General features: G+C 37.4%; 1 protein-coding gene across 1 annotated transcript; it reads left to right on the top strand.

Moving 5' to 3' along the window:
* The first annotated feature begins 11,942 nt into the window (after positions 1-11,942).
* On the top strand, positions 11,943-19,865 carry LOC125256233 (migration and invasion inhibitory protein). Its single transcript, XM_048172053.1, has 9 exons — positions 11,943-12,418; positions 12,679-12,869; positions 14,671-14,761; positions 14,870-14,981; positions 15,214-15,290; positions 15,374-15,500; positions 16,483-16,579; positions 18,776-18,907; positions 19,504-19,865. The coding sequence occupies exons 1-9, from the start codon at positions 12,181-12,183 to the stop codon at positions 19,639-19,641; spliced, it is 1,203 nt and encodes a 400-aa protein (XP_048028010.1). The 5' UTR covers positions 11,943-12,180; the 3' UTR covers positions 19,642-19,865.
* The last annotated feature ends 63 nt before the right edge of the window (positions 19,866-19,928 follow it).

Genomic DNA, 19,928 nt, shown 5'->3' with positions numbered 1-19,928 from the left:
AAATAAATACTTTACTCACATAATTCGAAGCATGCATATTCAGATCCATTTGAGGGTTATATTAGCTGTGTGAACTTTGTAAATGCACTGTAATATAGTCGACAGCTCGTGTGGCAGGGAGCATGCGATTTAAGGGGGCGGCACCGAGTGTAAATCAGTGCATTGTTAATGATGCCCCAAAATAGGCAGTTAAAAAAATGTATTAAAAAAAATCTATGGGGTATTTTGAGCTGAAACTTCACAGACACATTCAGGAGACACCTTAGACTTATATTACATCTTGTGAAAAAGCATTCTTGGGCACCTTTAAACCAAATTGCTTTTTTGGTGACAAATTTTGGCCATTTTGATATATATCATATGGCGTGCAGTTTTAAAATGAGGTGGCAAAGTCTTCACAGGTATGTATCAAATGTAAATTCATGTCCCTGTTACGCTTAATGCCACATTTTTTTCTGGTTAAATAAACATTACATAAAAAAGAGAAATCAAATACAATTCTATTGTATTTTTACACTATTAAAACCAAGTATAAATCTCATCAAGTTAGTGTTTTTACACATTTTTACATTTATTTTAAAATAATAACTAAAGGCAGTAGCAATTCAAACTATATATTTTATTTTTAACTGATGTTCAGCTGTCCTTTTTAACAGTCAACTTATTTTCATCAGTCATCAAGTTCTGTAAACACTGATCAGACATAAAGATGCAGTGTGTAAATTTTAGTAGCATCTATCGGTGAGGTTGCGAATTGCAATATAGAGAAGCCACGGTGGCAGACACAGGACAAAGATGTCGTCATCTGAGACAGCAGACAGTAGCCAGCCAAGCAAACACGCTCTGTACAGCAGTAGATAGAAATGGCTCATTCTAAGGTACAAACCCGATTCCAAAAAAGTTGGGACACTGTACAAATTGTGAATAAAAACAGAATGCAATGATGTGGAAGTTTCAAATTTCAATATTTTATTCAGAATATAACATAGATGACATATCAAATGTTTAAATTGAGAAAATGTATCATTTTAAGGGAAAAAGAAGTTGATTTTAAATTTCATGGCATCAACACATCTCAAAAAAGTTGGGACAAGGCCATGTTTACCACTGTGTGGCATCCCCTCTTCTTTTTATAACAGTCTGCAAACGTCTGGGGACTGAGGAGACAAGTTGCTCAAGTTTAGGAATAGGAATGTTGTCCCATTCTTGTCTAATACAGGCTTCTAGTTGCTCAACCGTCTTAGGTCTTCTTTGTCGCATCTTCCTCTTTATGATGCGCCAAATGTTTTCTATGGGTGAAAGATCTGGACTGCAGGCTGGCCATTTCAGTACCCGGATCCTCCTTCTACGCAGCCATGATGTTGTAATTGATGCAGTATGTGGTCTGGCATTGTCATGTTGGAAAATGCAAGGTCTTCCCTGAAAGAGACGACGTATGGATGGGAGCATATGTTGTTCTAGAACTTGGAAATACCTTTCAGCATTGATGGTGCCTTTCCAGATGTGTAAGCTGCCCATGCCACACGCACTCATGCAACCCCATACCATCAGAGATGCAGGCTTCTGAACTGAGCGCTGATAACAGCTTGGGTTGTCCTTGTCCTCTTTAGTCCGGATGACATGGCGTCCCAGTTTTCCAAAAAGAACTTCAAATTTTGATTCGTCTGACCACAGAACAGTTTTCCACTTTGCCACAGTCCATTTTAAATGAGCCTTGGCCCAGAGAAAACGCCTGCGCTTCTGGATCATGTTTAGATATGGCTTCTTTTTTGACCAACAGAGTTTAAGCCGGCAACGGCGAATGGCACGGTGGATTGTGTTCACCGACAATGTTTTCTGGAAGTATTCCTGAGCCCATGTTGTGATTTCCATTACAGTAGCATTCCTGTATGTGATGCAGTGCCGTCTAAGGGCCCGAAGATCACGGGCATCCAGTATGGTTTTCCGGCCTTGACCCTTACGCACAGAGATTGTTCCAGATTCTCTGAATCTTTGGATGATATTATGCACTGTAGATGATGATAACTTCAAACTCTTTGCAATTTTTCTCTGAGAAACTCCTTTCTGATATTGCTCCACTATTTTTCACCGCAGCATTGGGGGAATTGGTGATCCTCTGCCTATCTTGACTTCTGAGAGACACTGCCACTCTGAGAGGCTCTTTTTATACCCAATCATGTTGCCAATTGACCTAATAAGTTGCAAATTGGTCCTCCAGCTGTTCCTTATATGTACATTTAACTTTTCCAGCCTCTTATTGCTACCTGTCCCAACTTTTTTGGAATGTGTAGGTCTCATGAAATCCAAAATGAGCCAATATTTGGCATGACATTTTAAAATGTCTCACTTTCAACATTTGATATGTTATCTATATTCTATTGTGAATAAAATATAAGTTTATGAGATTTGTAAATTATTGCATTCCTTTTTTATTCACAATTTGTACAGTGTCCCAACTTTTTTTGGAATCGGGTTTGCAATAAAAACATAACGGTTCATTATGTAAGGTCTTTATACACCACTGAAAACATAGTTATGTATATTATATTGCATTTCTGTCAATAGATCCTCCTAAAATTGGAAAAACACATTGCACCTTTAATTTCACCAAGCTGATTGCTCACTAAAAAACCCCACAGTCATCATATTTCAGACCAGTTTGAGTTTAATTTTAATCTAAGTGGCATTTCCTTCATTCAGGCCGATTCGAGAATGTACACGAAAACAAGAGGCGGGATTTATCGCACAAGCCAATCATATTTAATCAGAACCAATCATATCCAATCATAGCGCGATGGAGGCATTGCCTCCTCTCACGTGACTTTCCCCCATTCATTCTCAATTACCCCCCAATAAACCCACTGCATGCTTTAGGGGGTCTGATAAAAGTCAATGGGCTCAGGGGAGGCAAGCCTCTTGCTGTAACTTCACCTGCGGGTGTCGCTGTTGGACACTGTTACATTATAAAAACAAGTGACTTTTATACTTTTTAATGCCACATTTTGTAATATTTCCATTGTTTTATTTTTGTAATATCAATATATACTGTATATTGTTACTCCGAGTTATGAGCCAAAGTATAACACTTAGAATTAGTTGTTTTTTAATAGCATTACAGTAAAGCAGAATAAAAAAATCCCAAAGCTCTTATTTATTAGCCATCTTTATTTCACCTCACAGCGCCTGTTAAACAGAGGTAGTCCAAATCTGGAAGAGCAGCACGCAGGTTAATGTCCGCTGGCCTCTCATTATTCATAGGCCAGGTGGACTGAAGATCGCAGCGCAGTCGGGGAGCTGGCAGGAACTGACATCAGCTTGGCGGGGAAGTGAGCTTCACTCCCACCGGTGTCAGATTGAAATGGCATGGTGCCCATACTCATTACCAGCCTGATTAACCACTGTAATTAGCTGATATTAGAGAAAGCGAGAGCCACCGGTGGCGGCGATCAGCACTGGTGCAGAACTGCCCAGCTGTCCATATCAGTTAGCCCATCATAACACAAGTCGAGGGATAAATGCTAGAGACCAGAATAGAATGAGAACAACCTTTAGCTCACTATAGGGAACATGGGTGAATGGCTGCTAATTACCACCACCCATTAAAGATGATGAACTTCTGTAGGGTGATCTCTACTCAGGTTTAGACATAGAAACAAGATGAGTATGTCTGTGCTCAGTTCTGCAAAATTATTATTATTATTTCCAAATGTATTCAGTTTAGTGCTGCCTGCTAAAGTAAGCATATTACTTAAGGTTAGTGATCTGAACAAACCCCTAACCCTAATAATAGCAATAAAAAAATATAGCTGCGAGCAGCAATTATCGGGGTTCAAGGCTTTAAGGCCTTTAAGCACATGCGTAAAAAAGGTATAATTGTTTTAATTAGCAAGCCATCTCGATCATAGATGGAAAATACCATTTACAGCCAATACAGGCAATATATCGTAGGAAATATATGGTTAAAGTTTTTAACAGTTATCGAGGTTGAGCCAGAAACCTAGGACTAGTTCGCTAAAGTTGGTTTTTGAAATAATCTCCAATATTTAACAAATGATTAGATTGACAGCAGCAGTCCTAGAGGCAAAGTTGCTCAGAATGAGGAGTTCTACCATGTGGTAGGAATGTCGTGAGTGTGTGCAAAAAATCATGCGACACACAATCCTTTACACACGTGAAAAACATGATTTCTTTCAAATTTCTCACAGTCAAACAGCCCCAGAGAGTTTCATTCCGATTGGCCTCCGTTAAGCTTGTCTGATAGCTACTCTAAATTCATTGGCCAATGGCAGACATGTTTTTTGAGATACATCAGTGTCCTCATAGACAATCATGGCACGTTGGACAAAGACCCTGCATGCCAATTGTCAAGTCATTCAGGCTAACGGTGAAGTAGTTTTAGCCACGTTCATGTTTTTTCTGTTATAGCGCCACCAAGTGACCAGTCGTCATGTCCTTTTTCACATGACCACAGAATGAGCGGTTACATAGGTGCGCTGAGTTTGGTGAAAATATCTCATTCCGTTCACGAGTTATAGCCATTTTAGTAAAAGTGGCTCCTCCCACTTTTAACTTTTTAGGGATCGTGAATCGAAAATTCAACCTTTTTTTGATAGTTATTGACAATCAGACTCCAGAGAATCTTGCTGCACTGGTTTGGTTCAGATCGGGCCAAAAACCAAGGACTTGTTCGCAAAAGTAGGTTTTTCAAAAAATCCAAAACACACGAAAATTTCGGCAAAATTTTAGCAGTTATGAGCGATTTTGTACTTTTCACCGCTGTAGCGACTACGTGCTTGACCCTCTAAAAATATGGACAGAAATATGGTACAGAATTTAAACACTTAAAATCAATGTGAATTACCATCCACAATATGATGCATTTTTTAAATGAAACGACACATTCAGTAGGAAAAAAAGTGGGACGGGACTTGAATTAATGCATTGATTGATTAGATTGTGAAAAGTGGCCATTACACACCAGAATGGTGCAAATCTGAACATAAGTTTGCTACAACAACTCCTTAAATAATATTAATAAAAAGCAATAAAAACTTATATAATAGGTCACAGTAATTAAAAATATTTTATATGTATTATTGTAATATTTAACAACAGAACTCATAAAAGAACAAGTATTACTCAGAGAACCAAATATCATTGCAATAAATATTAGTTCATCAGCAGAAACCTCATTTAAATAATGGGCTTTTAGCAAATATCAGCTAAGCTGCTCTTTTAAGATACGAGTTCTGCCTTAACAGCTTAATTAAAAAGCTTTCAAAGCTTGTTTTTTTCTTTGTTCCTAATCATTGAGACAGTGAAGTATTTACCTGAGCGAACTCAATCCCCGGTCCTACACAGCATGGCAAATAAATCTCTAATGACTGAATTTGTTCTCCCTGCACTGGTACACAATTAGACACGTTTTGCCAAGAAGAGCCGAGTCCTCAGTCTGCCTCCAGGTGCCTGAGCATTCAAATGACAAGCCATGAAGCCAGTAATAAGTGCAAGCAGACATCTGAGACCAAGAGCATTCATCTTTGCTTCGTGTCACATTAGAGGCCGCAGGTTCACGAATCAGCTAAAACTCAGAGGTAGAAGCACGACTTCACATTAAAGCCTCTATGCAGGAGAGGTTTTATTTTAATAAGAGAGTTCAGTGTGCTACATAAGATTAAAGTGCAACGGTGAATGATACAGCTTGGAAAATCTGCTGAATTTACGTTTAATAAGCATGCATCTTGGTTCCAGGAAATCAGGGCTGCGCAGCAGCATGTATTAATGTCAACACTCAGGCAAATGCTCTTTAAATGGCGACAATCAAACTGGATTTTGACATTTTCCAGAGAAAATGTGAGTGGTGCGTGATTGGAAAACTCATGAGCGTCTAGGATGTTATGGGGGGTTGCTGGGGCATTGCTATTTGGTTGCTAGGGTGTTGTGGATGGTTGCTAGGTGATTATGTAATATGGTTTCAATTTAACTTTAAGGAGTTTTCATGCATTTTATCATCCGCCAGGTGAAAAATAAAAAGTCTGATTGCTTAGAAAAGTAAATGTACAGCTCTTCTCATGATTTGAGATATCATTCATGTAGCTAACTCCTAACATTAAGTATTAAATTGGAACATAACTTGTCTGAATGAATGTTATATCAAACAGTTTGCCTGAAATTTTGCACATTACGCTATTTTAACTCAACAAACCTTGAGTTTGTGTGTAGGACCTAAAACTAACTTTTTTCGACACCTGCCAATGATAGTTTACCCAAAAACTGAAAATTTTGTCATCACTTACTCACCCTCAAGTTGTTCTAAACCTGTGTGAGTTTCTTTCTTCTGAACACAAAAGAAGATATTTTGAAGAATGTTGGTAACCAGACAGTAGACGGGCCCCATTGACTTCCATTGTATTTTTTTCCTAATATGGACATCAATGGCTACGTCAACTGTTTGATTACCAATATTCTTTAAAATATCTTCTTCAGAACAAAAAATCTCGTACAGGTTTGTAACAACTTGAGAGTAAGTGATGACAACATTTTTGGGTAAACTATCCCTTAAAGAAAATTTACTGGCCATAAATAATTTTTACCAGCCATGAAACATAGATTCATTAATCCTTATTAAAGTTCCAAAAGTTATTCCATCTAGAGCAGAGTGATTCTTTGTCTTTTGTTGTTTAATTAACATTAAAAACACAGACAGCAGCAGGAATATTAGGCTGCTGTCACTTTAAGATATAATGCATAATGTGTTTTCTTTCTCAACTGTTTACGTTCACTTAAGACATAACTGACTATGTTTACGAGGATACTTGCCAAGACGGCATTTTGACATAATTGTGTTTGAATATATCTGTTCAAGAGCAAAAACACATGAAAGACTTTATTTTATGTTTTATTATGTTTGTGTGGCCGGCAGACGTCCGCGAGGGTCTGTCGGCATTACTTTCGTTTTGTATTGGTTTATTTTGAATTAAAGTTTTGTTTAACGTCCGCCGGTTCCTGCCTTCTTCTTCCCGTATCTACAAACTGTGTTACAATTGCATTGTTAGAAGAATTCATAAAAATGTTACCAGCCAACTTGCGATTTTTACTTGCATTTGGCACTTAGCAAGTGTTAATTTTAGATGTATATATATTTGTATCACTTTTTGCCTGTTTTAGTAACTGCATTCAATTATGTATTAAATGTAAAAAATGAAAATTAATACATGTATTGATAAATAGACATTGGCAAACAACTTCATAGAAAGACACCATAAACTAAACTGGATTTAGACAAAAAAACGTATTTGATTTTTCAATACGATTTACTATGATGACTTGAGTTAAGATAAGGAATTACACGCTGGTGTTGAGCGACACGAATGCTGAAGATGTCCATCTTTTGTGCAAGCAGCTCTTGGCAGATTCATGTGCCTTGGTCATGGTGTGGTGACCTGCTCTCCATCACACTCTCATTCCATTCCTGACTGACTGCTATGTTCCCTTCAGGAGATTTACTGCTTGAATTTAAATCATCAGACAAGGAACAGAAGGTGCAAAACGAGACGGCAAGAGGCCATCAGTCACAGTACACCCTGTAATCAGAATGTAACTTTTTGTTCGGCCAATTAGCTCATGAATAACCAGGAATTAAACTAGCCTTGGTCTTAAATCTAATCCTATTGGTTAAGCTCTGTAAACTAAGTGGTCAAAATACTGTGAAGAACAAGAATCAAATAAAAATTGACCTTTCTTACTTTCTTAATTCATATTCTTGATCAGATTGTAGATATTTTTATTGGTGTACATTATTTCAATGAAAAAAGTTTGACTTTGTAATGTTTCATCAGAATTAATTAACTTTTTTGGCTGACATCATCAAATCCTCTTATTTTTCAGCTTTTTCAACCACCTGTTACATAAAACAGGTGTTGGTAGTTGTTGCTGCTGTTATTGCTTCTGCTGTTCCTTATTGCTGCTGCTGTTAGTTATTGTTGCTGCTGCTGTTCCTTATTGCTGCTGCTGCTTATTGCTGCTGCTGTTGCTTATTGCTGCTGCTGATGTTATTGCTGCTGCTGTGCCTTATTGCTGCTGCTGTTGGTTATTGTTGCTGCTGCTGTTGCTTATTGCTGATGCTGATGTTATTGCTGCTGCTGTTGCTTATTGCTGATGCTGATGTTATTGCTGTTGTTGATGCTGTTGCTTATTGCTGCTGCTGCTGCTGATGTTATTGCTGCTGCTGTTGCTTATTGCTGCTGCTGTTGGTTATTGTTGCTGCTGCTGTTGCTTATTGATGATGCTGATGTTGTTGCTGTTGCTGATGCTGTTCCTTATTGCTGCTGCTGCTGCTGTTGTTATTGCTGATGCTGTTCCTTATTGCTACTGCTGCTGTTATTGCTGCTGCTGATGTTAGGCCGTGTGTCCACCAAAGCGTTTTTAGCCAGCTGAAAACGCTAGGCGCTCTGCTTAAAACGCCTATCTGTGAGCGCTTGAGAGCGCTTCTGCAGCGCAGCGTTTTTTCCCGTTGAGACGTTTTGTTGCTATGATACGGAATATCTATGGCACTGTTACTTATAACTGATTTTGCAGGTAATTTGTTTCAGACTAAAAATGTCCACACAATCTAGAATTACTTGCTATGTATGTTCGGAGACCAGCAATATTAATTTCTCATCCATTTTGTTTCGTTCTCTGTTTGTTGATGTCGCTGTACAGCAAGAATGTTGTGACAGTTGGTCGGTGTTGTATTTGTCCCGCCCCTCCTCCATTCTGATTGGACGGCTGGCTAAAAGGGACAGTGATGAGCGCAGCGTTTTACTCAAAGTTGAACATTCTTCAACTCGAGGCGACCAGTGAAAAACACCGAGCTCTCAGCGCTTGAGCGTGAAAAAGACGCTCAGCGCCTCGTTACACTCCTGCCGTTTAAAAAACGCGGCGTTCCCATTGAAAACAATTGAAAAAGTACACTAGCAGCTGGGAAAAACGCTCTGGTGGACACACGGCCTTATTGCTGCTGCTGTTGCTTATTTCTGATGCTGATAGAACCTATTAAACATGAAAGTATTACACAATCATTTTTGACATTTCTCCTTATATAGGACCTTTGTGGCATAAAGCGTTCTTTAAAACTGAGTCAAGAACCATAAGGTTCTATACAGGAACCTTTTTTCTGAGTGTAGTAATATACCACAGAAAATTTCTCTCAGAAGCGTTTTGCCATTTAATAGACTCTTTCTGATCCAAAGTGACTCCAAATCTCCTAGTACAACAAAGAGCTTTGCTCAAGGTTTCAGGGTCTAAACCCACAACATTCGGGTTATTAGCCAGGATCTTTAACCACTAAGCCGCACTTCCCAAAAGTGCCTTGCAGTAGCACTTTTAATCACATGCACAACAAAATAATTATGCTGTACTTTAGGCGCCCGCTAACCTGTTATTACTGCCCATGTTTCCAAGGCAATGCGAGGAAGTGCATGAATTCCCTTGTGTAGAGGTTGACCCCTCTCCAGAAAATGCATGTTGTGGATTTTTCTTTAGCATCATTACAGCCACTTTACTGTTGTGTTATACTGCATTGAAATTATTTTGATAATGCCAAAACAGCAGTTCATAAAGTGAACCGTTAGACCTTGTTGCCCTGAGCTTGTCATCCAGTGTGTTCTTGTTATATTCAACAGCACTTGGCTCAAGACTTTTCCATCTACCCGACTAATCCGTCTTATCTTAATAACATCCACCCTCTATCTGGCACACTGCAGAAACAATCGACCCAAAAGTGCTCTTTTATCAGTGCATTCACAGCCTGTTCAATATCAGGATACCTGTTCTATACAGCAACCGCCTCTGCTGATCTTATCCATTTGACCATTCGACTTTTTCACTTACAAGTTCACATTTTCATGCTAAATATTCTTATTCTGTTTAAATGTTATGCATTTAAATTCATATTAAACATTTGAGCATGCCGTTAACAGTTAAGATTTTAGCCTGTCATAGGCCTACAGAAATCCAGGCATTCACCATGACATTTACTTACTTGTCTAATTTGCCAAATGCTGCCCTCTGTTGGAATATCTCAAATACACACGCAAATAACAGACTTTATTTCACATTAGGTCGTGCATTTGATTAGTTAAACTGATATGTTTTCTTAGGCCCAAAATGCTCTGTTTGTTACTGCAACCTATTTTGATCTATTCCACTATTTACATCTTGTCCACATGTTTGTTTTTCTTCCTGTAGCGTGATAAATGATCCCTCATTAATGAGCTATGAAGTATTCAAGCAGCATGCATTAATTGTCCACAGCACAAACTGTGAAGCGAGAAATTATAGGGATGGTTAGAGGTGACCTGACTCCATGACCAGCACCGTTTAACGTTAATGGGATGCAACACAACAGTGCAGTGGTCAGTCTAATGACATTGCACTTGCCTGGACAGCTCTGAACACATTAGATACGTGCTCTGAATATGGAGAGCTAATGCGCCTACACTAGTCTGCACTGCGCTGCAGGGCCATGTCCATATCATTACTGTCCTCGCTCACGGTCACATGCTGTGCTTTGATTACTGCCATTATGTCTGGACAGCACTGAGAGTGAAGCTGAGCACTTAAGAATCAAAATATAAGGTGATTAAACTAATGTACAAATAAATATGAAGTAATATATGAAAGATTTTAAGCGTACTGGGGTGTTATGCAAAAATGAATATAGTAGGTCAAATGTAGGCTCAAATTTTCTCTTGACTTTGGTGTAAAAAAGAGGATTTATTTAAATGAATCTCAATAAAAAAGTATTATAAAATCATGTACTGTTGCTGACCTTTTACCCCCAAAATGCATTTAAAAAAAAATAATAGAAACTTAATAAAAATAACAAAAATCATTGAATGTATATACTTTTTCTTTCTTTGTGGCACTTGCAAAATAAAATGACCAGCATTTTTCAAACAGATGAGAAAAAAATATAAAAATCTAATAACATTTTTAGATAGATAGATAGATAGATAGATAGAGAGACAAGATAGAGAGACAAACAAGATAGACAGACAGATAGATAGATAGACAGACTAGATAGATAGAAAGATAGAGAGAAACAAACAAGATAGATAGATAGAGCGATAGACAGACTAGATAGATAGATAGAGCAATAGACAGACTAGATAGATAGATGATAGATAGATAGATAGATAGATAAGATAGAGCGATAGACAGACTAGATAGATAGATAGATAGATAGAGCAATAGACAGACTAGATAGATAGATAGATAGATAGATAAGATAGAGCAATAGACAGACTAGATAGATAGATAGATAGATAGATAGATAGATAGATAGATAGAGCAATAGACAGACTCGATAGATAGATAGATAGATAGATAGATAAGATAGACAGACAAACAAGATAGATAGATAGATAGATAGAGCAATAGACAGACTAGATAGATAGATAGATAGAGATAGATAGACAAGACAGACAAGATAGATAGATAGATAGATAGATAGATAGATAGAGCAATAGACAGACTAGATAGATAGATAGATAGAGCAATAGACAGACTAGATAGATAGATAGATAGATAGAGCAATAGACAGACTAGATAGATAAATAGATAGATAAGATAGATCGATAGACAGACTAGATAGATAGATAGATAGATAGATAGATAGATAGATAGATAGATAGATAGAGCAATAGACAGACTCGATAGATAGATAGATAGATAGAAAGAGAGACAAACAAGATAGATAGATAGATAGATAGATAAGATAGACAAACAAGATGGATAGATAGATAGATAGATATAGCAATAGACAGACTAGATAGATAGATAGATAGATAGATAGATAGATAGATAGATAGATAGATAGATAGATAGATAGATAGATAGATAGATAGATAGATGTGCTTGTCTCTTTAAATAAGCCCAGTGGTCACACAGTTGCATTGTGGGAAATGTCCGGAGCCAATCACTGTTTTCCGTGTACTGTTTGAGTTTGACCGTTTTACGCTTGTGGGGGACGTTTAGAATCTCTTATTATTTTATTTTAATCATATTTCACACAACATGCTTAAATAAACTAATATTTAGTTACCGACGATGTAAACGTGCCCAATGGTGTGTGTTTAATTTGTTCCACGCCTGATTCGCGCGCTGGGGTTTTTAACCCGTTGCTATGGCGACGGAATGGCCGCGCTCGAGCAGATCGACGCTTTGCGAAAGCAGAACAAAGATTTACTGAAGAACCTCAAGAAACAAAGCGAAAAACTGCATCAACTGACTCTCTCGTGGCCGGAGGAGAAAGATAAAAGTCACCGCTCTGAATACAAAGCGTTTACCGTCGGGAGTGTCTTTTTAACGGAGAGAAACGGAGCAGAGCCGTTGCCTTCTTCACCAACAGCACTGAAAACCATCAAAATATCCGGTCAGAATAATAAACTTCGTATCCCTTTGAAACATGATGTCTTTTAAGATATGTTCAATACACGGCGAGGTGTTGTTTACAACTTATGGGCTCAGTTTAAAGTGTGTATGGAAGCAGTAAATAATATATTTAAGTATTTTTTAAATACGTCGTGTTTATGTCTATTGTTTATCTTCTTATCTGTCTTTCAGTATGTCTTTTCATTCCTGTCACATATTAAAATGTGTGTTTGTTAAAATTAGCTGTCTTTGTATCTTAAGATGAACAAGTTTCTGAACATTGTGAAGACCCCACACCAGACCAACATAAACCCAAACACAAGCCAAGTTCAGAAGTGACCAAATACAGCACACTCCTGCAAGACTCGGACAACAGACGCTGGAAGGGACGGAGCAGATCTGTGAGGCTCATGCTGCCCAAATCTGCTCCTCTCACAGCGGATAGTGACCAGGTGTGTGTAGCCTACTTCAACATTGACACATTCACATTTTAAAGGATTAGTTCACTTTAAAATGAAAATTTCCTGATAATTTACTCACCCTCATGTCATCCAAGATGTTCATGTCTTTCTTTCTTCAGTCGAAAATAAATTGAGGTTTTTGATGAAAACATTACTGTATTTTTCTCCATATAGTGGACTTCAATGGAGCCCAAACGGTTGAAGGTCAAAATTACAGTTTCAGTGCAGCTTCAAAGCTTTACACGATCCCATATGAGAAATAAGGGTCTTATCTAGAGAAACCATCGCTCATTTTCTACTAATTTTATACGTTTTAACCATAAATGTTCATCTTGAACTAGTGCTGCGTCCGAATTCGCCTACTTATACTACTCCCTAAAAGTATGTACTCTTTTTGTGAAGAAAAAGTACTTACTTTTGAGTGTGTAGCAAAAGAGTAGACAAGCTTTGGGACATACTATCACGTCATACAATTGCGTCTTTTCTCTCTGTCGCATCCTGTCACCGTAAACTGGCCTGTCAATCGTCTTACATCCTCCACATTTCATTTAGCTAATTTCCTAGCGTATCGGAGAGAAATGCAGCTCGTTCATCTGTAGTCGCGAGTCTTTCATCAACTCTCCTCATGTTAATGCATAATGATGCATTTAAAAGTTAATGGCCAATCGGATCTTTATAAAAGTCCACAGATGAAAAATAACACAGATAACATTAAATAATTATTTTCTATCAGGTTGAACTGATTATTAGTCACTCAAACCTCTCAGCGTCGATCGTGCATATCCGCCATGTTTTGTAGTTTTTTAACACTTTTTACTCGTGTTTGTAGTTCTGAACTGAATCCTTGCCCAATGCACAATGGGTTGTGGGCAATATTAGCCTTTATAGTGTGCACTGTATCGAAAATCTACCGGAAATAGTAGACCATCCGGGGACTTTTGGCACACTCTTCAACATACTATGCTTTGGGACACACTTATTTTAATCTCACATACTATTTAGGATGGATGGTATGGACACTGGGACGCAGGGTAGCTCTCTTCTTCTTCTCTATTAGAATTCCGGCAGTGTAGACAATGCTAAGTGTATTACTGCCCTCCAAAGTTTGAACTAATTGTCATATAAAATATGCTAGTGCAAGTATATAACAATTAGTTCAAACTTTGACCTGTGGAGGGCAGTAATACTCTTAGCAGTGTCTACACTGCCAGAATTCTAATAGAGAAGAAGAGAGCTAGTTCAAGATGAGCATTTGTGGTTAAAATGTATAAAATTGTAATTTTTTTTTAGAAAATGACTAGATAAGACCCTTATTTCTCATCTGGGATCGTGTAGAATGCTTTGAAGCTGCACTGAAACTGTAATTTTGACCTTCAACTGTTTGGAGGCCATTGAAGTCCACTATATGGAGAAAAATCCTGGAATGTTTTCATCAAAAACCTTAATTTCTTTTCGACTGAAGAAAGAGACACATACATCTTGGATGACATGAGGGTGAGTAAATTATCAGGGAATTTTAATATGAAAGTGAACTAATCCTTTTAGACTGCTGGGCTGGTCAGCTGACGAAGCCAGATGGCGCCACGTAACCAGGCTACAGCAGAGAGGGGAAAAAATAGTTAATCTAATGGAGATCTGGCGGTTTATATTGATTTCCAAAGAAGTGAAAATGTGAAAAAGCACCTACGAAGAAAGAAATCCCCACCTGTTACAGTTCAGCCAGAGTGTTTTCATTTCAAGAGTAGCAGAAGTATATGGTTTTCTGTTTTTTCTCCCTTTCTTGGGACTGCAGAGAGAGACTGACAGCGCAACGACTGATGGGCTGGAGGATACTGTACCAGAGAGACACATACAGCCTTTACTGGGCTATGATTGGATAGCAGGTAAGTTATTTGGATAATGTATAAATAATTACTTTCAAGTTTCAAAACAGTTTTCAGTGCAGGTGCTGTTTGGAAACCAGCGAAGGGAACGTTTTGATTTGTTTGTAGGCCTGCTGGACGCTGAGAGCTCTCTTGCTGATCGTTCGGAGCAGTTCTTTAGCGAGCTCCGCAGCTTCCGTCAGGTCAACCGAGACGAGTGCGTCCACAACTTGTTATATGGGTCGGTCTCTCTCTGTAAAACTTCGGATTGTGTCATCTGTTAGACAATATGCTGGTTACCTTCACCATTCCTTTAGATGTCTTAAACCACGTTGAACATGGCTTTTTTTCTTGCATAATTCTATCATGACTCTTCTATCAAGAAATCTTGTGCTTAATTTTGAGATGCTTCACAAGGCCTCCATGTCAAAAGATGTTTTGATCATGCAAATGCTGTTTTGTTTTCTTCACAGATTTCCATCTGTTGCTGATCTTGCATCTTCCACACTTGATGGCGAAGAGCCGCAGCCACCTGCAGACACACATCAGTGTAAGAGATCTGCTGATTTGTGTTTGCATAACATCACTTTGTCCAGAAAACTGAAGTCTCTCCATTTGGCCTTCGGCCCACAGGCACGTTCTGCTACAGAATAAACAGTCGACTGTTTGCGGTTCCGCTGGACGCACAGGCCGCCTGTCCAGTGTGTAAGATGCCTAAATCTGAACACCCTCATACTGAAAAAGAGCCTGCTTTAATCAGGTGAATACAGCAAAAATTCATAAACGGTTTTGTGTGTGCCTACTTATTAATACGCTGTAGTTAAAAATTGATATCGTTATTCAGCAAGGATGCATTAATCTGATCAAAAGTGACAGTAAAGACATTTATAATGTTACAAAAGATTTCAATATCAAATAAATGCGTGTATCAAATAAACGTTCTATACATCAAAGAATCCAGAAAAAATTCGGTTTCCACAGAAATATGACTGTCTTTAACACTGATGATAATCAGATATGTTTCTTGAGCAGCAAATCAGCATATCAGAATGAATCATGTGACACTGAAGACTGGAGTAATGATGAAGAAAATTCAGCTTTGCATCACAGAAATAAATTATATTTTAAGTTATTCAAATAAAAAACAGTTATTTTAAATTGTAATAATAAATCACAATATTACTGTTTTTATTGTATCAAATAAATGCAGCCTTGATGAGCAGAAGAGACTTTTTTCAAAAACATTACAAAATCCTTCCACCCCCAAACTTTTGAATGGTAAAAATCTAAAATAGTTTAGAATAGTCAATAGTGGTTTAATTGAATTGCTTTAAAGTGTCAATGACAAATTAAGATGTTTGAAGATGATGAAAGAGAAAAATGCATATGGCATTTCCTTTAGAAATATGTTTGTAAGGAATGTTGTTTATACCATTTCAAACAAAATGTTTATTTTAATGATTAAACTTGAAATGGCATGCCGTTAAATCATAAAGAAACAAACAAACAAACTTATTTTTTTATTATTTATCTATTTATTTTTTGATTAAATTATTGGATCTGAATTCCAGACAAAGACTCTCAAAAAACCATGTTCGACAGAATTGTGTGTCAGTTGAATATAAAACAGTTCAGTGGATCTGTAGACATTACAGCTCAGACGTTACTGCCGTTTCCAAGACTTGAGTCATATAACCCTGTGAATGAGTGACTGTCTGACCATCTCTCTGCTTTTGTTTCAGGGTCAGTATTCCTCGCTCAACACTGCTGCCAGCACACCGATACAAAGCCCATCGTCGCTGCAGTTTTGATTCCTCTGATAGTCTGAGTTTGCCCTCAGTGAGTTTCATAATGGGAAATCAGCATATTTTATATATATACTGTATATATATATATATATATATATATATATATATATATATATAAAATATGTATGTGTATATATATATATATATATATATAAAATATGATTTTAATAAAGAACTGTCATTTTGTGATAAAACACAATGAACATTTTTACTTTCGGTTTCAACAACAACAACATATATCTCTTAAAGGATTAGTTCACTTTGAAATGAAAATGAACCCAAGCTTTACTCACCCTCAAGACATCCTAGGTGTATATGACTTTCTTCCTTCTGATGAACATAATCGGAGAAATACTAATAAATATTCTGACGCCTTATAATAGCAGTGAACGGGACCAATGATATTAACGCACGAAGAAAGTGTAAAACTCTTGCAGTTCACAAAGCTTACGCTACTTCCTACACCTTCCTACACAACAACTTATGGGAAAAGTGTAACTGATGCAACGCCAGTTTACACTTTCTTCATAACTTGAATACGGAAGGCGGTCTGGCGGGAGCTAGATATTTTACATCATAACTTGTTAAATATGGATTTATTTATTTTTTTTACAAAAAAGCATTGCTTTGCTTCAGAAGGCCTTTATTAACCCTCTGGAGCCGTGTGGAGCACATATTTATGTGGATGGAAGCACTTTGTTCAGCTCTACTCGTTGGTCCAGTTCACTGCAATTATAAAGCTCAGAAGCGTCAGGATATTAATATTTCTCAGATTGTGTTCATCAGAAAGAAGAAAGGATGGCTTGAGGGTGAGGAAAGCTTGGGCTGATTTTCATTTGAAAGTGAGCTAATCCAATCAAGGATCACATGCCTTGAGCGTCTCCTAGTGACCATTATTTATGATTATTAAAACACAAAGGAAAAAACCTACAATAAATTGCTTAATGTCCTTAAGCTACGCAGTTGTGGGGTCTAAAAAGGATTAGTTCACTTCAGAATTCAAATTTCCTGGTAATTTACTCATCCCCGTGTCATCCAAGATATTTATGTCTGTCTTTCTTCAGTTGCAATTAAGCAATCCGTAAGTTGAATAGGGAAGATGTAGGACATACAGCATAAGCTTTTTGAGGTGGTCTGGCGGAAGCACTTACAAGGCAATCATTTGTTTATAATGCATATACATTTTAATTTTTTTTTTTTAGACAATGACCGATCATTTCACTAGATAAGACCCTTATTCCTCGTCTGGTATTGTTTAAAGCCCTTTGAAGCTGCACTGAAACTGACATTTTGACCTTCAATCGTTTGGGGCCAATTGAAGTCCACTATAAAGAGAATAATCCTGGAATGTTTTCATCATTAATTTCTTACAACTGAAGAAAGAAAGACATAAACATCTTGGATGACATGGGGGTGAGTAAATTATTAGGAAATTTGAATTCTGAAGTGAACTCATCCTTTAAGCAGCAATGGAGGCAAAACAGATCCAAGAGATATTTCAAAAAGGAGAATAAAAAACAAAAGAAAGGAAAGTAAAGTACCACATGGGAGCGTTTTAGTGAAGTAGTTAACTAGGAAGTTAAGTCAAGTGCTGGTTCTTTTCATCCTCTCTCTTTAGCTCTTTACATTTTGCGTGCTAGTTAGCTTCCCTTCACGTGACAACAGAGCGCAGTGAAAGGGAGTGATTGATGGCTAATATTAACCAACCTAAAATCTGCTTTTAAGTTAAGAACGTAAAGATGAAGTTTAATTGGTTATGTGATAGAACGGTGGACCAGTCACTGTATCAGCTGACAGCAGGCACATACTGTGCAGTAATTGGCCAACATTTTGTAAAGAAATGAAAACAGGTTGCACCTCAACAATAATTTGCACTCAAATATATTTTGAGGTCGCGCAGATTAAATTTCAGAAGCATGTGCAACCAATTTCACAATTTTGACCCTATATATATATATATATATATATATATATATATATATATATATATATATATATATATATATATATATATATATATGAGAGAGAGACGGAGAGAGACCTATTATATGAGTGATATTTGGTTTTGGGGATTATTGCCATTGGCCAATAATGTGCTCCTCAGCTTTGTTAATGGATAATTCACATTTTTTGTATCATAATGACTATACATCATTATGATGATTGTGAACATCTGCTAACCATTTTATTCTCAAAAGCTAAAAACATGCACATATGTATTTTACAGCACTGTTTGTCGGGGTGGTCCAATCCCACGCTGAACTCTGGCTCTCAGATGAGCAGTCTGGACCTGCGGGGCTCCGTGACAAAACCAGCGGCCACGAGAGGCTCATTCTCATCCTGGTTTGACAATAAACTGGTGAGACATTATAGAAGAGCACAGGCCAGGTGTTTAACTGTTAAGCAACCATAGCGACTACTGCATATTTATAGTTGTCACTTTAATTATTAATGGCATTTCAGTATCGCTTTATATGCAAACAGTAGTGTTGTTGATTAATATATATTTCATCTTACTGTTAATGTCTGTTTCATAATGTACCTGCTTTTTCTGCTATCATGTTTCAGGCATCATGCAAATCAGATAATCTATATCAAGTTTACTTTACAGTCAGTCAACAGATAGGAAACAAAATGTAGTTTTCTTGGGAAACTCTGAAAGAAAAAAAAAAATCTGATCTTATTTAGAAATCTGACTGTCTTCGTTTGAATGGCCAAGGACTCAAAATTTTGCGGTGAAACACGTAGTCATGTTTGTTTTGCAAATGCATTGGAAATTTTGTGTGTCAAATCAGTAATGTTTGTTTCCATGCAGTCTTCTAATATCACATTTGCATACACGTGCTAGTGTAGGAAAAACTGTAGATAACATGGCTTCATGCCTGTTTATCTTGGATGGTTTGAGTCAGCTCAACATTTTTAACAACTTTGAATGACTTTTAATCATATTTTTAGGATTCATCTCTGCCCAATGCATCAAGACAACGGCATTCTGACCAGCTTCAAAACGTGTCTCGTTTGCCACGGTATGCCTTTCAGCATTTAGACCCAAAGAGGCCAGAACCCCACAGCCGCTCTTACACGCTTTACTGATGTCACTGAAGAAGTTGCGTTCAAAATGAAGCAACACGAACGTGTCACCGTCCACTGGATTTTCTGAAATGAGTGCTTGTTTAAAAGTAACATTTTTTTGTATGTGTAATAATGAACAAACATAAACCATTTGTATGAATCACTTCTGTTTCATGGTGGTGATGTTTGCTTTTTTTGTCCATATAAATAAATGAAATGTAACAGTCATTTCTGTTCTCAAAGCATCATCTGGCGAGTCTTTTAATGTTCACTGAACAGTAAAACTTTAATGTAAGTGCTATACACAA

The sequence above is a fragment of the Megalobrama amblycephala genome, linkage group LG21 (assembly GCF_018812025.1).
Source record: "Megalobrama amblycephala isolate DHTTF-2021 linkage group LG21, ASM1881202v1, whole genome shotgun sequence".
Classification (NCBI taxonomy): domain Eukaryota; kingdom Metazoa; phylum Chordata; class Actinopteri; order Cypriniformes; family Xenocyprididae; genus Megalobrama; species Megalobrama amblycephala.
This window is presented reverse-complemented; position numbering and strand designations above follow the sequence as displayed.

Bases quoted from the DNA above. Each gene is read 5' to 3' on its own strand.
- LOC125256233 (XM_048172053.1), top strand. From the start codon at position 12,181: ATGGCCGCGCTCGAGCAGATCGACGCTTTGCGAAAGCAGAACAAAGAT. The intron at 12,870-14,670 runs GTGTGTGTAGCC...TTGGGACTGCAG, and splicing joins TCACAGCGGATAGTGACCAG to AGAGAGACTGACAGCGCAAC. The intron at 16,580-18,775 runs GTGAGTTTCATA...TGTATTTTACAG, and splicing joins ATAGTCTGAGTTTGCCCTCA to CACTGTTTGTCGGGGTGGTC.